The following is a 15,646-nucleotide window of genomic DNA, read 5'->3' as shown; positions in this document are numbered from 1 at the left end:
GTTCCTCAGTTTGGCTGGGCTGCCAGCTATAGGAAGAGTCATAGTGGTTCTAAACTTCTTACATTTAAGAATGATGGAGGCCACTGTGTTCTTCGGGATCTTCAGTGCTGCAGAAATATTTTGTACCCTTCCCCAGATCTGTACTTCAACACAATCCTGTCTCAGAGGTCTACGGACAATTCCTTCAACTTCCCGGCTTTGTTTTTGCTCTGACAATGCACTGTCAACTGTGGGCCCTTATTTAGATAGGTGTGCGCCTTTCCAAATCATGTCCAATCAATTGAATTTACCACAGGTTGTCTCCAATCAAGTTGTAGAAACATTTCAAGTATGATCAATGGAAACAGGGTGCACCTGAGCTCAATTTTTAGTGTCATTGCAAAGGGTCTGAATACTTATGTAAATGTCACATTTCTGTTTTTTATTTTTAACATATTTGCAAAAATTTCTAAAAACCTGTTTTCGCTTTGTCGTTATGGGATATCGTGTGTAGACTGATGAGAATAAAAATTAATTTTATCAATTTTAGAATAAGGCTGTAATGTAACAAAATGTGGAAAAAGCGAAGGGGTCTGAATACTTTCCGAAGGCACTGAGACGTGCAAGGAAAGCTAGGACTGGTACGGGTAAAACCAGGAAACTCTAGGATCTTGAATCAAGCCACATTTATATTTGTAGTAAATTAGCCACTTTGACCCAGTAAGTACTTATAACTTTCATTAGCTGTAGCTAAGAGGCTATGTCAGAAACGGTAATTTGTACGTGTGTTTCATTATCTCTGCCAGGCGAGAGCCTGGAGGGGATTATGCGTTTAGTCGCGTGTGTGTTTGTGTAACTGTCCGCAGCTAATACTACTGGGCCGATCAGCCTAATACTTGTTGTGCATGCTGACAGCAGGACAAGGACCTGAATTCTCGAATATTTTGCAAATCGGTCAACAAGTATTTTATTTGAATTAATTTCCATCATTGTCCATTGAAATATATTGTGTGCTAACTCTTCACTCCTTCTAACCGGCCAGTAGGGGCCGCAACAACAACTGCTTCCAATGAAAGACCAGCGATGTAAAATGTCAATTTCAATGTTAAAATCCCAACAAAATAATCCGCCAACTAATGGGGTACATTAATGTTTGAATCTTTGGCAATTATTTTGTTGGCATTTTCCCATTGAAATTGATATTTTACATTGCTGGTCTTTTGGAATTGTTCCTGTCCAGATTGTTCCTGTCTAGATTTGAAACGAAAGTGCCAGACTATAACATCAACATTAGCTCTGTCTAACACATCGTGGCTGATATGAATGAAATTAGCTAACATGTCACCATCGTTAGTGTTACTTCACTGAATCGGCGTTTTTGGAATTTTCAGTGGCACATGGTAAAAACTTGTAATATTGTATTTGTCTGGTTGCATTGATTGTGTAGCCTCTACTGTTGCATCAGCAAAGCTAACACACCTGGCAGAGATCTGCACTCTACTCTAGTTAGTTTTTTTTTTTTAGAATGAGATGTGACATGTAACTGCATAGCTAACAATGTTCCATATCACACCAGATCCTAGGGAAACAGCTACCTAGCTAACGTTATTATGATAACTTACCTGCTTTTAACGAAGATGCTTTTATGATAGATCTAGCTGCTTTTAACTAACGATAATGTTATCTAAAAGCAGCTATAATAATAACATTAGTTAAAAGCAGCTTTTTGCACGGGAGCACAGAAACTTCAGATCTGGGTTCAGACCAGCCCACAATGACATTTCAGCATTTTTATAGTCTTGATAATTCATCGACTGTCGGATGTGTGGCCTTCATTGTGTGACGCATTATGTACGGTCTCTATTTAACTTTTTTTTAACCAAAATATCAATTTACTTTTTATGGCAGGCTAAATCTGCTGAAAATAAAGGTGGTTTTGCATGCAACACATTTTGGGTTTTTTCGTACTCAAAAAATATGACAAGAATCAGGATTCGATAAGAACCAGATTTGATAAGCAGAATCAGAATGGTGACCGAAATTTATCAAATCTAAATGGTACCCAACCCTAGGTTGAATGGGCTTTTATACAGTATTCACGCCATAGAAATTTAAACATTTTTTTTTTGGCACGGGAACTTTTATTTCAGGGTAAAAAAGAGTCCTACAACAAGCCTTAATGCAAAGCATACTATCTTGTTAAAAAATCCTAGAGATAAAATGCAAGTCAGTGCTTTGGGGCAACAAATGTATCCTTATAGTTATCTGTTTGTTGGTTTGATAACACAACATGGCAAAAAAAGTATTTTTTTCTTTTATTTCAGTAAAATTACATTGTATTACAGGCATTTTTTGTAGGGTCATTTGAAACACACAGCATTCTTTCAAAGCCGGTTAACATTTTTTTCACACACTTATCCAAGTATATTTTATCAACATATTTTTAATTTCCAACCCCTGATTATGAGCCAAATGTCTTCAGATGCAGCTAAATTGCACTCATCAGCCAGTCTCACATTTACCCTTTTCTTTTCAATCAAATCAGTCAATCAAATTTTATTTGTATAGCGTATTTTACAGAAGTTGTCACAATACGCTTTACAGACAACCCTGGCCTAAATCCCCACAGGAGCAAGCCTAAGGCAACAGTGGCAAGGAAAAACTCCCTGTGGCAGATGGGAAGAAACCTCGGAAGGAACCAGGCTCAAGGGGGAAACCCATCCTCCTCTGGTCGGCTCAGGGTGCCGACTGGTGACCAACATGTCAGTCAGTTTTACAGAGTTTATGATGTGGCTCAAATGATGGGTGGGGCCGGGTGGCGGTGGTGGGGAGCAGTAGGTGGCAACAGATGTGGGCAGGGTGGAGGTAATGACGAAAGAGGGACTGGACCGCAGTGGTGGGAGAGACCAGACGACTCTCGAAGCACTCTCGAAGATTGGGGCAAGAGCCCCGCCGGCAGCGAGGGGAAGACTTTACTGCAAGGTAACTGATCAAGATCTCGGTTTTTTTTTCCAGTGTATACATTTAACTTTTGAATAGCTATTGTTTCATGAATAGCTATTGTATCATGAGAACAGGTCTTGAAGTTTGTCATTTTTAGGGTATGGCTACTTTGGCCATCTGAAGGCATTGAGGCCAAAATCAAATTCATTACATGGATATCAAGGCTAAAAAGCATTTTTCTAAAGGTGTTATTCCATTCATACAATCAAAAGTCACAAAAAAAAGAAGCATATGTTATTTTCAACCCTATTGTACCCACAACCCCTGACATACTTGAACAGGCCTACCCTGAGGTATTTCCCACATGTGCCATGACTCAAGCAATGGCTAAAATATTTCAGTTGGACAACAAGGTAATTGTCGATCGAAATGAAACATTTATGTGTGGATCCGTAAAAGATGCCACTTCCATGCTCGATGTGAGTAATCTGAAGTCATCTCTAGATGTATTGTTCCCACGGGAACAACTGATTCCAGAGCAGAGGAAGGATTTCTGCTCTCTTCTAGATTAGGTTGTTGACAAAAATGAAGTTCATGATTTGTCAGCAGGTTATTTCATGAGGGCTGGTGTTTAAATGTAAAAATTGAGCCTAATCACTGCCTCTTCCCTGGATGATTGGACTACCTTTTAAATACTGATATAAAATATTCACTTTGGCATACACCAATCCTATTGCTGGTCATTTGGGCATTACCAAAACCTACAATTGGATTTTAAGACATTTCTTTTGGTCTGGTTTAAAATGTGATGTGGTAAACTACTGTAAAACTTGCCATGAATGTCAACTAGCAGACAAACAACATCAAACAATTCCACCCGCTCCTTTGCATCTAATTCCTGTGATAAACTAACCATTCAATAGAATAATTCTAGACTTCTAGAGTCACTAACTGCAAAATAAGAAGGGGAACCAGTATCTTTAACAGGGCCCAAACTTCATATCATGAACATTTTTCCAAGTTTTACAGTGGTTTGGTATTCAATGCTGTTCATCAAGTGCTTATCATAGCAATGAAATGATTTCACCAAACTCTGAAATCTATGTTGCGCACTTACTGTCTCTCTGAGGCAAGGGGGAGTCGACTGTTGCTTTTTGCCATCAGCGAGGTCATTCAAGTGTTGCTTTGTTTCAGTCCTTTTGATTTGGTATTTGGACATACAGTGTGTGGACCACTTAAGCAGTTCACGTTCACATTGTTGGGGTCTGACAAACCTCAAAACCTGCTTAATTATGTTTCCAATTTTAGCCTGCGGTTGCAAACAGCCTGTGATCTGCCAGAAAAGTCACTGGAAATGTTGTCAGGGCCCTCTAGATGTGTGGTGGAGGGGCAGTTAAAGAACTTTTAGACCTGAAAGTGCAGACATTTTTGGTCTTACACATTCTCATAAAGCCATGTTTACGTGCCAAGCCAGATATCGCTTATTTAGCATGACATTGACATGGGTGATGCAGTCCCCATCAAAACAACATGCGTGTAAGCCCTGTGAAACGTGGCCACATGTAAAAAGAGGTTGAGTATATATTGGAGCCCAGTGGTTGCATGAGCCCAGTAAAACTGCAGAGTTTTCTGTGTATATTAGTTGAGAAACCTGATGTTTCCTACTGTTTCTGCATGTGTTATTGTCGATTAACCCCCTTGTGCGGATGCCAAATCTGACCAATCCTTGCCCATTTGGGGGGTACCTTATTCAAGAACATTTTTTTCATTCATAATTTTTTTGCTTACCTGCATATGTTCATGGCTGTTTCCTTATGCAAATCACATGAACAGGATTGGGAATAAAATTTACAAACAGCCAGAATTTATCTCATACACCTGGGATATGCACAAAACAAAGGTCTGCACGTATGTCATGAATCTTATGTTGTTTTTTTATTGGAACATTTTTAAGAACAAAGGTAAAATACTAGAAGAAAAGTTTTGTGAATGAGGCCCATTGTTTCCTGTATTTTGGTCATTCAAGGAGACCGCCACAGCCTCCCCCTGTCCATGAATGATGTGCAGTTTGCCTGTTCCTGCAGACTGTTCCTCAATGCAGATGACTCTGCACTGTTGATATCTTTCAAGAATAATTCTACAGTTGAAGAGAATCTCAGTGTAGAGTTGTCAAATTAGTCAGTGGCTTATCAACCAAAAAATCTCCATACGCCTTGGCAAATTGGAGTCCAGTTTATCTGGACCAAAAGTTAAATTTTCAAAGACTTCCGATGTTAGTATGAAGGCCAGTGACTCAACAGTACCATCCTAATCATCAATGAACCCGCTGATGCCTAGGTTGTGAATTGGATAAATGTGGTGTCTGGTGAACCCATAGCCATAAAGGTTTTAGCAAAAATCAATCAAAAGGTCAAGCTTGTTGCTTGAAAATCCCAGTTTCTAGATAGGTGGAGTTTCTAGCAGGGGTACTGGTCCAATGCCATTTTGATTATTTGTGTACCTCCTGGCTCTCAAGTATTCCTCAACATCTGAAGAAAAAATGATGAACTTCTCAAAACAAATCAGTGAGAGTAGTACTAAAACTCCACCCTCACACTCATCTTGACCCAGAACATTTAGGACATTAGGATGGCTTACAGTTGAGAAAAAGGTTGTTCAAACTAAACTCAATATGGTATTCAGAATTGTTAACAGCGCAGCCCCCCAGAATACAAAGTCAAGTTACTTTGTATTTCATCAGAGATGTCCATAATTCTAACACAAAAGCAGTATAATCTAACCGGGAGGTACGGAAGTAATTCTGGTAAAAACACATTTTTATATACAGGTTGTTATGCTGCCCTGCTTTGCTTACTCTCTTGTTGTTTGTATCACTCATAGGTGCCAGTGGTTATTCCTGATCAATATGCCTATTTAAGGTTCCTAGATGCCTGGGAGAAAAGAACAGCAACCGTACCTGTTGAAATTGTGTTAGCCGCTGTTGAGTTTTATTTGGTTTCCTTTTCTGGGGGTGGGGGATCCAGTAGCCCAGTTTTCGTGGTTTTGTTTAGTGTTCATATTTTTTGCTGTGGCTAATTTTAAGGTTAGCCCTGGGTTTGATGACCCATTGCATTGTTATCCTAGGAGCTTACCTTCCTTTTTTCTTTTTGGCTTGATCCGTTGACTCTTATCATTTATTTTTGCATTTTTGTAAGACAAATGTATGTCTTTTTAACTAGAGTCTGGTTGAGTTATGTGCCTCATTAGTAAATGAGTCAGGTTTGAGGTTGTAACAACACACACACACTCTAAAATAAGGAAGCAGACAGGCAGACCGGACAGCAGAGCATCTTCATGAATGTTCACAATAATTGGAATTTGGAACATTTCAGCTTCAATGGTAGGGAGAACTTTAAAACAAAGGAATACAAAGCTGTCCAATTTGTCTATTCAGTCTGTGCTTATTTGACCTGAATCATTGGCTTTTGATCTTTTGTGCAAGTGTTCATTTTTATGGTCTGTGACTGTTTGTCCTCATATCCTTGATATCCTGGAATGGCATTTTAAACCCTGCAGTTACTCTGTATGTATGACAGCACCCAGACATGTATGAGCGGGCTGTCCTCCGGAAGGACCACCAGAAGAAATATGGAGCCACTGTCGACCTGTGGAGCATTGGTGTGACCTTCTACCATGCAGCCACTGGCAGCCTACCTTTCCGACCCTTTGAAGGCCCCCGGCGAAACAAAGAAGTCATGTGAGTCCTCCCCCTATTAAATGCCCTAGCTCAGCCAGTTCTACTTTAGCAACATCCTATGGTGTTCTTATCGAGAACAACTCCACAATCCATGTGAACTCTTACAAAAAGAATCTAATACTCATATGATTATAAGAATTATTTTGCAGCGTAATTATCCCAGTGCTGACATGTTTCAACAATGACTGCCTCAAAGCATTCTCTTCTTATTATGATCTCTGAAAGTTAAACTCAGTTCTATGCAGTGCATGGTCTTTTTCATCATTTTCATCAGTACACAGTTATGTCCTTTAATTTATTCTTTAGTATATAATTATAGTGCCTTCAGAAAGTATTCAGACCCCTTCACTTTTTCCACATTTTGTTATGTTACTGCCTTATTATAAAATCATATATATGAATCAAAAAGTAAGCAGTGTCCCCAGTGTCTCCAAATCTATCCAAAATGTCTAAATTATGCATTACTGTAAATCACAACATATTTCACTACAAATCTACTGTTTGACTGACGAAACTCACTGTTGCATCATTTTCAAGTGGGAATTACAAGCTTTCCATCAGTACAGTGGCTTAAAATATCTAAGGGTCCGGAAACATATCCAAAATCTCTCCAAAAATGAATAAAATGCTTTTTGTCCATTATAAAGCATATACATGTGGCCCTTATGAAGGTTTAAGGTGAAACATTGATATCAGATTTAAAAAATAACACAAAAACATTATCACACTGTGGTACAGTACCTAAATGTGTAATCCTTAACTCTCGTATGTTTTTCTGTACTCTATAGTATGTGATGTTTCCTTGTATGGGGATGGGACGACATTAAAACAATATTCAACCGTCTACCATGTTTTGCCAATGTTCCAGTGTAGGTCATATCCGGTACATACATTAAACACAAACTACAAGCAAACCAACAAACGCTTACTTTACATTGTGAAATATCCTCATTCTAAAATACCACTAACCTACTTAAGGACACTCAATTTCAGTAAAACATACATTTTGATGATGAAATCTTATCTGTTCAGTAGATAGAGACTGAATTAATCCTGTCGCTCCCCAGTTCTAACTTAGCCCAAAAAACAGTATATCAGCTAGGTCTAGCTGCAAACATATGCCTTAGCCATACTCATAATTTCTTAAGAATAATAGTATTATCCAAGAAATAACTAAAGTCATCAATAAAATTTCGCTAGGTGCAGTGTCTTTTACTGCTACCACAGACTGAATGCGTAATGCAGCTATAATGAGACAAAACCTTTGGTTACGCTGAGCGATAAAATGCTATTCCAAAAGTTAAATTAAACATATTATACTTCTTTAGAAAGCTTATTCTGTCACCTATTGGATCGAGTAATTGTTGATCAAGCCAGATTGTACCACAAAGGGCGACAACACCAAAAACAGCATGTGTGCTATTACACACAGCTATTTTGGAAGGTACCCAGGCATCACAAATGAGCGTATTACAATAAGGTTGTATATTTATTCCATATTTAGTCACAGATATTGACAGCAGAATGACATAGTATAATTTTTGAAAAATTCATCTTGTTTATTTCAGTGTTCACTGAGCAGAGTTTTTCACAGTTGTACTAGCATACCTTCGGCTATTGCTGGCTTTATCCCTTTGCTACGACGGAATATGAATTTTTATTGGTAAAAGAATGTTTTCATGTATGCCCAGATCGACACTATTGTCCAGTGTGTCAAGCGTGGGGGGTGTAGTTACAGATGAGACTGCAGGGAGGGGGTGCTTTGTAAATGGATGACCAGTGGACAGTGGTGGCGCTGCGTAATTAGGCATAGTTGTCCTGAATCATCCACTAATAAAGCTAGTTTGTGTTTTCAACTCATAATTTGGTTGCAGGAGCACAGAATGTCTGAATTGAGCAATCTAGGCACCACTAGTGCTGACCAGTAGTGGCTTTGTGCTAAGAAGTTAAAAATAAAAAACTAAAATATCACATTTACATATGTATTCATGACCCTTTGCTATGACACTTAAAATTAAGTTCAGGTGCATCCTGTTTTCATTGATCATCCTTAAGATATTTCTACAATTTGATTGGAGTCCACCTGCGGTAAATTCAATTGATTGGACATGATTTGGAAAGGCACACACCTGTCTATACAAGGTCTCACATTTGACAGTGCATGTCACAGCAAGCCGTGAAGTTAAATTAATTGCCTGTAGACTTCCGAGACAGGATTGTGTCGAGGTACAGATCTGGGGAAGGGTACAAAAATATTTCTGCAGCATTGAAGATCCTGAAGAACACAGTGGCCTCCATAATTCTTAAATGTAAGAAGTTTAGAACCACCATGACTCTTCCTATAGCTGGCTGCCCAGCCAAACTGAGCAATTGGGGGAGAAGGGCCTTGGTCAGGGAGGTGACCAAGAACCCGATAGCCACTCTGACAGAGTTCCAGAGTTCCTCTGTGGAGATGGGAGAACCTTCCAGAAGGACAATCATCTCCGCAGCACTTCACCAATCAGGCCTTTATGGTAGAGTGGCCAGACTCCTCAGTAAAAGGCACGTGACAACCCGTTTGGAGTTTGCCAAAAGGCACCTAAAGGACTCTCAAACTATGAGAAACAACATTCCCTGGTCTGATGAAACCAAGATTGAACTCTTTGGCCACAATGCCAAGTGTCATGTCTGGAGGAAACCAGGCACCACTCATCACCTGGCCAATACCATCCCAACCCTGAAGCATGGTGGTGGCGGCATCAGGCTGTGGGCATGTTTTTCAGCAGCAGGAACTGGGAGCCTAGTCAGGATCCAGGGAAAGATGAATGAAGCATAGTATAGAGAGATCCTTGATGAAAACCTGCGCCAGAGCGCTCAGGACCTCAGACTGGAGCGAAGGTTCCTCTTCCAACAGGAAAATGACCCTAAGCACACAGCCATGATAATGCAAGAGTGGCTTCGGGACAAGTCTGTGAATGTCCTTGAGTGGCCCAGCCAGAGCCTGGATTTGAACCCAGTCGAACATCTCTGGAAAGACCTGAAAATAGCTATGCAGCAACGCTCCCCGTCCAAACTTACAGAGCTTGAGAGGATCTGCACAGAAGAATGGGAGAAATACCCCAAATACAGGTGTGCCAAGCTTGTAGCGTCATTACCCAAGAGGTTGTAATCACTGCCAAAGGTGCCTCAATAAAGTACTGAGTTGAAGGTCTGAAATATCTGTAAATGTGATATTTCAGTTTTTTTTTTTTTTTTAAATTGCAAAAAATTTGCAAAAACCTGTTCTTGCTTTGTCATTATGGGGTATTGTGTGTAGATTGATGACAATAAAAATGAATTTAATCAATTTTATAATGAGGCTGTAACGTAACACACTGTGGAAAAAGTGAAGGGGTCTGAATATTTTCCAAAGGCAGTGTATGAATGAATTCATAATTAGCTTAACTCATGTTCACTTTTTCAGAAGTTCTTTAGAAGGCATTCTAAAGATGTTTTGGTAGATCTCCTGTACGTGCAAGCCAGTGAAAGTTTGTGGCAGTGAAGAAGGTGATGGTCACCATTCTGGTATTTTGCAGGTACAAAATAATCACAGAGAAGCCTTCGGGAGCCATTTCTGGAGTGCAGAAGTTTGAGAACGGCAAGATTGAGTGGAGTACCGACTTGCCCATCTCCTGCAGCCTTTCCAAGTGAGGTCTTGGTGATCAAGTTATGGTGCATAAGATTTGTACAAAGTAGTATTTTAGGGTGCTTTCACACCTACCTTGTTTTGTGGGGATCAATCAAACTTTTTTCTAAGTTCAGTTCATTTTGGCAGGTGTGAAACCTCCACCTGCATTCGGTTGAGCACCAAACAAGTAAACCATAGTTTCAAAAAAATGGGGCAGTCGGTCCTCTTTCGAGTGAAGCCTGGTGCAGCTTGTTGCTGGGGAGAACATAGTGCCACGATGATCTGGAAAATGTTATCTGGACCAATTACAGAAAATGTAGGCTGTGAATTGTGGGTAAGGTGAATATTGTAAATGGAAGGGAAACATACAAAGCACCAATATCTCACAAACTGGAGCAACAAGCTGTGCTCACAGGTGTACTTGGAGTAAAGAGGAGATCAAGTCCCTTTAGGAATATGGGCTGATGTTTACATAAGGGAACAGTTGGAGAAAACCCCTAAAAATACAAGTACATTTACAACGTATAATATTTAGTCACAAGCTGAGTGAAAGGGGATTTGATAGCACCAGCAAACAACTTAAAACTTGGTTAGCACATCATTATTACAGTGTTGCCTGCCTCTTCTTGGCTGTTAGCATATGTCATGACTGATAAAACAGAGGACATTTACCAGACTGATCAGATTTGGAACAAATCCAGAGTCCCAATTCTGAATGAAGGCAACATCAGAGTTTTGCCTTCTTAGTATCTATAGCAGAACATTGGTGAATATGACTGTTCAAATCCCTGTGTGGACAGCCACTCATACTGTTGGTGTTATACCAATATGAGATGCTGGCAATGATGCCAGATTAAAAGCAATAAAACAGCAACACACTGCATTTGATACTCCAAAGTTTTTCCTGTAAAGTTACAGTGAGCACCATAATTCATTGGACAGTGACACATTTTTTGTTTTTTTGGTTCTGTACTCTAGCACTTCGAGTTTGAAAGGATACAATGACAACGACTGCTTGAAGACTGCAACGCATAGACATCATGGGTGTCTTCCCCGATGATGCTCTGCCAGGCCTGTACTGCAGCCATCTTCAGTTCCTGCTTGTTTCTGGGACTTTTTGCCTTCAGTCTCCTCTTCAGCATGTAATATGCATGTTCAATTGGATTCAGGTTCGGTGATTGACTCGGCCAGTCAAGGATTTTCCACTTTTTGGCCATCAAAAACCCCTTCATTGGTCTAGCAGGTCGAGGTTGAAGTGCAGACCGTCAGCTTTAATTTGAGGGTATTTTCATCCATATCGGATGAACCGTTTAGAAATGACAGCACCTTTTGTACATGGTCCCCCCATTTTAAGGTACTAGTAGTATTTGTTGAATTGGCTTCACAGATGTGTTTCGTTAGGCAGGTATATTCATTTGTGTCGTAAGTGAATGCAGAAGAGAGCTGTTGATGTCTAGTCTTGATTCTAGACTTCGCAATTGCCTTTGGAGATTGTTGTTGGGGTGTGACAACATGAGGAAGACAGCAGTGTCGATGCAAATTAAGCTGGCCATCATGAAGCTCAGAAATGAAAATCAATCAATCAGGAATATTGCAAAAACCCTGGGCATGCCCAAGTCAACAGTTTGGTTCATCATTAATAAGAAAAAAACAACTGGTGAACTCAATTATGTCAAAAGACCCGGTAGACCGAGGAAGACCACTGTAGGAGATGACCGGAGAATACTCTCTATGGTGAAGAAAACCCCCCTGACAACAGCCCAACAGATCAAAAAAACACTAATGGATGCAGGTGTAGATGTGTCAAAGTCTACCATACATAGAAGACTACACCAGCAGGACCACAGAGGGTACACTACAAGATGCAAACCACTGATAAGCCTGAAGAACAGAAAGGCGAAATTACAGTTGGCTAAAAAGCACGTAAAAGAGCCCCAAGAGTTCTGGAACAAAGTCTTGAGGACAGATGAGACAAAGATTAACATGTACCAGAGTGATGGAAAGAGGAAAGTGTGGAGAAAAAAAGGAAATGCCCATGATCCAAAGCATACCACCTCATCCGTGAAACATGGTGGAGGGTGTGTTATGGCTTGGGCCGGTATGGCTGCCAGTGGAACGGGCTCACTTGTCTTCATCGATGATGTGACTGTAGACAGAAGTAGAACAATGAATTCTGAAGTCTACAGAAATATTTTATCTGTTCAGATAAAACCAACTGCCTCCTAACTCATTGGACGGCACTTCATCATGCAACAAGACAATGACCCGAAACATACTGCTAGACGAATGAAGGGGTTTTGACAGCCAAAAAGTGGAAAATCCTTGACTGGCCGAGTCAATCACCGAATCTGAATCCAATTGAACATGCATATTACATGCTGAAGAGGAGACTGAAGGCAAAAAGTCCCAGAAACAAGCAGGAACTGAAGATGGCTGCAGTACAGGCCTGGCAGAGCATCATCGGGGAAGACACCCGTGATGTCTATGCGTTGCAGTCTTCAAGCAGTCATTGTCATTGTATCCTTTCAAACTCGAAGTGCTAGAGTACAGAACCAAAAAAACAAAAAATGTGTCACTGTCCAACGAATTATGGTGCTCACTGTAGGTGAATGTATGACTGAAAACTTGAATCCCCACCAAAATTCTGACAAATCAACAAACACCTTGTACACATACAAATTGGTGTCCTTGAATCGTTGCAATGTGAATCAAACTGGACTAAATGAAAAATATGCAATGTGTTATGCCCCAAATCTGCCCACAACACAGTAACAAGCACAACAAAAATGGGAATACCACCTGAAGTCCCTTGTTCCAGGTAAGGTCAAAGCAGGGCATACAGAAGACTACTAATCCTAGTCTGCAACAAATAGTCATCTTTCTTACGAAGAAAAGAAATGGTGAGTCTTCCGCAGGTTTCCTACTCTGACCTAAAACCTCACCAAAACATGCACAAAAGAAAAAGAACATTCACCATCCAAACAACACACAGAAAGACAAAGAAGGAGACCACCAAACAAAGGCACAAGTTTGCGGGTCCAGCCACAAAGCTGTTCCATGAAAGTTTTTCTCTTCTTTGGATTTGGTTGGCGGATCGTAATCAACTTCAAGGTGCATACACCGCCACCTGCTGTGCTGGAGTGTGAGGCCGGTCAAAATCTACCTACATTAGATTCTTCTGCCTAGTCCTGTTATTCTAAGAAAATTATAAAGGTGGTGGGCCTTACCCACCACCTCTTTCCCCCCTCCCTCTAATATCCCACGTAAACCCATCTGCGCCTAGTTTCTCTGACTCTCTCAAACATTCTCTTCATCTAGATCATACAATTCGCAAAACATCAGCACGTTTGACCGTTTCATCTACTAAGCACTAATCACATAACCCCGTTTCATGTTTTAATGTACCAATTAATTTCAGTGATGAATTTAATCCTGTATGCCCAAACCGTAATTTACTCCATATAATTTCCTCTCTCCTACAGTTCCAACTCCCCACCTCTTCCTTAACTGATTTATGTATATTATAAACATTCCTCCTTTTATTTCTATTGTCCCATTGCATTTTACAGGTATTGATCTCCACTACCATCCTCTCCAACCCCAACAGCAACACCATTATTTTCATAAATAAATCCCCCTGTCGGACAAGCAAGGATTAATTAAGAATATGTATCTTTTCTGAATCCAGCGGTTCCAACAGTCAATGTCCTTGTTAAAATGTTCAGCACTCTGAATACTGAACCAAGTGATATTGCATGCTAGAACCCCTCACTTAACCTACATGTAAAATATATTTTATTTGATCTAATTTAATAATTATGTTTAAAATTTGAATTATCAATTAAATCACCGAATTCATTGATAGGTCAGTCTGCAGTGCACTGGTGGAATCAACTAACAAGTCAAAACAAGCTCTATACCAGGTTTTAAGATTAAATAATTGAATTCAATAAGAAGCAGTCAATTATATTAATGAATTGAAAACATACATTCTTTATTGAATGCAGGCACTCTACTTCTAAATTACCCAACAGAAGACATAATACAAAACATTAAACAACTAATCTAGAAATACCAGAAAAGAGAGAGAGAGAGACGGATAAGAGAGAGAGAGAGAGAGAAACTGATTGGGCAGACCATGCCAAAGTATCACCCACTTCCGGTGTAAGTGCCACAAGGAAACCAGCTGAAAACACACAACCAAGGAACCACCACCAAAATAAAAAGAGGAAAACTCTTCCAGGCTCTGAAACCAAACGCAACACAAACTTTTTCCTGTGGCAATCTTAAATGATGAAATCTTATCTGTTTTCTATCTGCTTCTGCCTTACTCCAGAAAACGATGTGAGCTATGTCTATCAGCAAACATGGCTTGGCTATGCCCAGAAGTCCTCAATAATAATAGTATTTTCCAAGAAATTAATAAAAATCGTTGACAACGTTTCATTAGGTGCAGCGTCTTTTACTGCTACCACAGAGTGAATGCATAAGTGAATGCGATGATGAGAAAACTTTTGGTTATGCTGACCTATAAAACGCTATTCCAAAAGCAAAATTATACATGTTATACATTGTTAGAAAGCTTATACTCTCACCTACTGAATAAATGAATCGTCAATCAAGCCAGACTGTACTAAAAAGGGTGACAACGCCGTAAACTACACGTGTGGTATGACGCACAGCTATTTTGGAAGGTACCCAGGCGTCAGAAATGTGCATATATTTCACAAACGGATTGTCCGAGACAATATATGACCACTCAGTCTCAAAAGGGACATCTCTATGCGTAAAACCAATGGTAAGGTTGTATATTTATTCAGTATTTAGTCCCAGATATTGACTGTAGAATGACATGGTATCATTTTTTAAAACTTAGTCTCGTTTATTTCATTATTCAGTGAGCAGCGTTTTCACTGCTGTATTGGCATATCTTAGGGCTATTCTCGGGTTTATCTTGTTGCTATGACGGAGTACGAATTTTGAGTGGTGAAAAAATATATTTATGAATGCCCAGAGAGACAATATTGTCCATTATATCATGGGTAGGGGGTGTAGTTGCAGATAAGACTGCAGGGAGGGGGTGCTTGTTAAATGAACGACCAGGGCGACAATGGTGGCGCTGAAAAACTCCGTATTTGGCATAGTTGTCGTGTATCGTCTACTAATGAAACTAAAACATGGCGTTTCTGTTTTCATCTCATGGTTGCAGGACCAATGAATGTCTGAGTTAAACAATCTAGGCACGCCAGCATGCTGACCACTAGGTGGTGTGTGCTAAGAGGTTAAAAATGTAATTCATGACACTGTGACTGAAATATGCTCCTGCTTTTAACCTCTGCTTT

At 39.9% G+C, this 15,646-nt stretch overlaps 1 protein-coding gene across 3 annotated transcripts in view; it reads left to right on the top strand.

Annotated features, from left to right (window-relative positions):
* Positions 1 to 15,646, top strand: part of tbk1 (TANK-binding kinase 1) — a 252,601-nt gene that overhangs the window by 54,694 nt on the left and 182,261 nt on the right. For all 3 annotated transcript variants that reach the window (XM_035426804.1, XM_035426803.1, XM_035426806.1), the window contains 2 exons: positions 6,498 to 6,658; positions 10,213 to 10,323. In XM_035426804.1, the coding sequence (XP_035282695.1) occupies positions 6,498 to 6,658; positions 10,213 to 10,323 (272 nt within the window). The remainder of the gene's footprint in view (positions 1 to 6,497; positions 6,659 to 10,212; positions 10,324 to 15,646) is intronic.

The sequence above is a fragment of the Anguilla anguilla genome, chromosome 7, assembly GCF_013347855.1.
Source record: "Anguilla anguilla isolate fAngAng1 chromosome 7, fAngAng1.pri, whole genome shotgun sequence".
Taxonomy (NCBI): domain Eukaryota; kingdom Metazoa; phylum Chordata; class Actinopteri; order Anguilliformes; family Anguillidae; genus Anguilla; species Anguilla anguilla.
The sequence above is the reverse complement of the archived record's forward strand: the minus strand, read 5'-3'. Positions and strand labels throughout refer to the sequence as shown.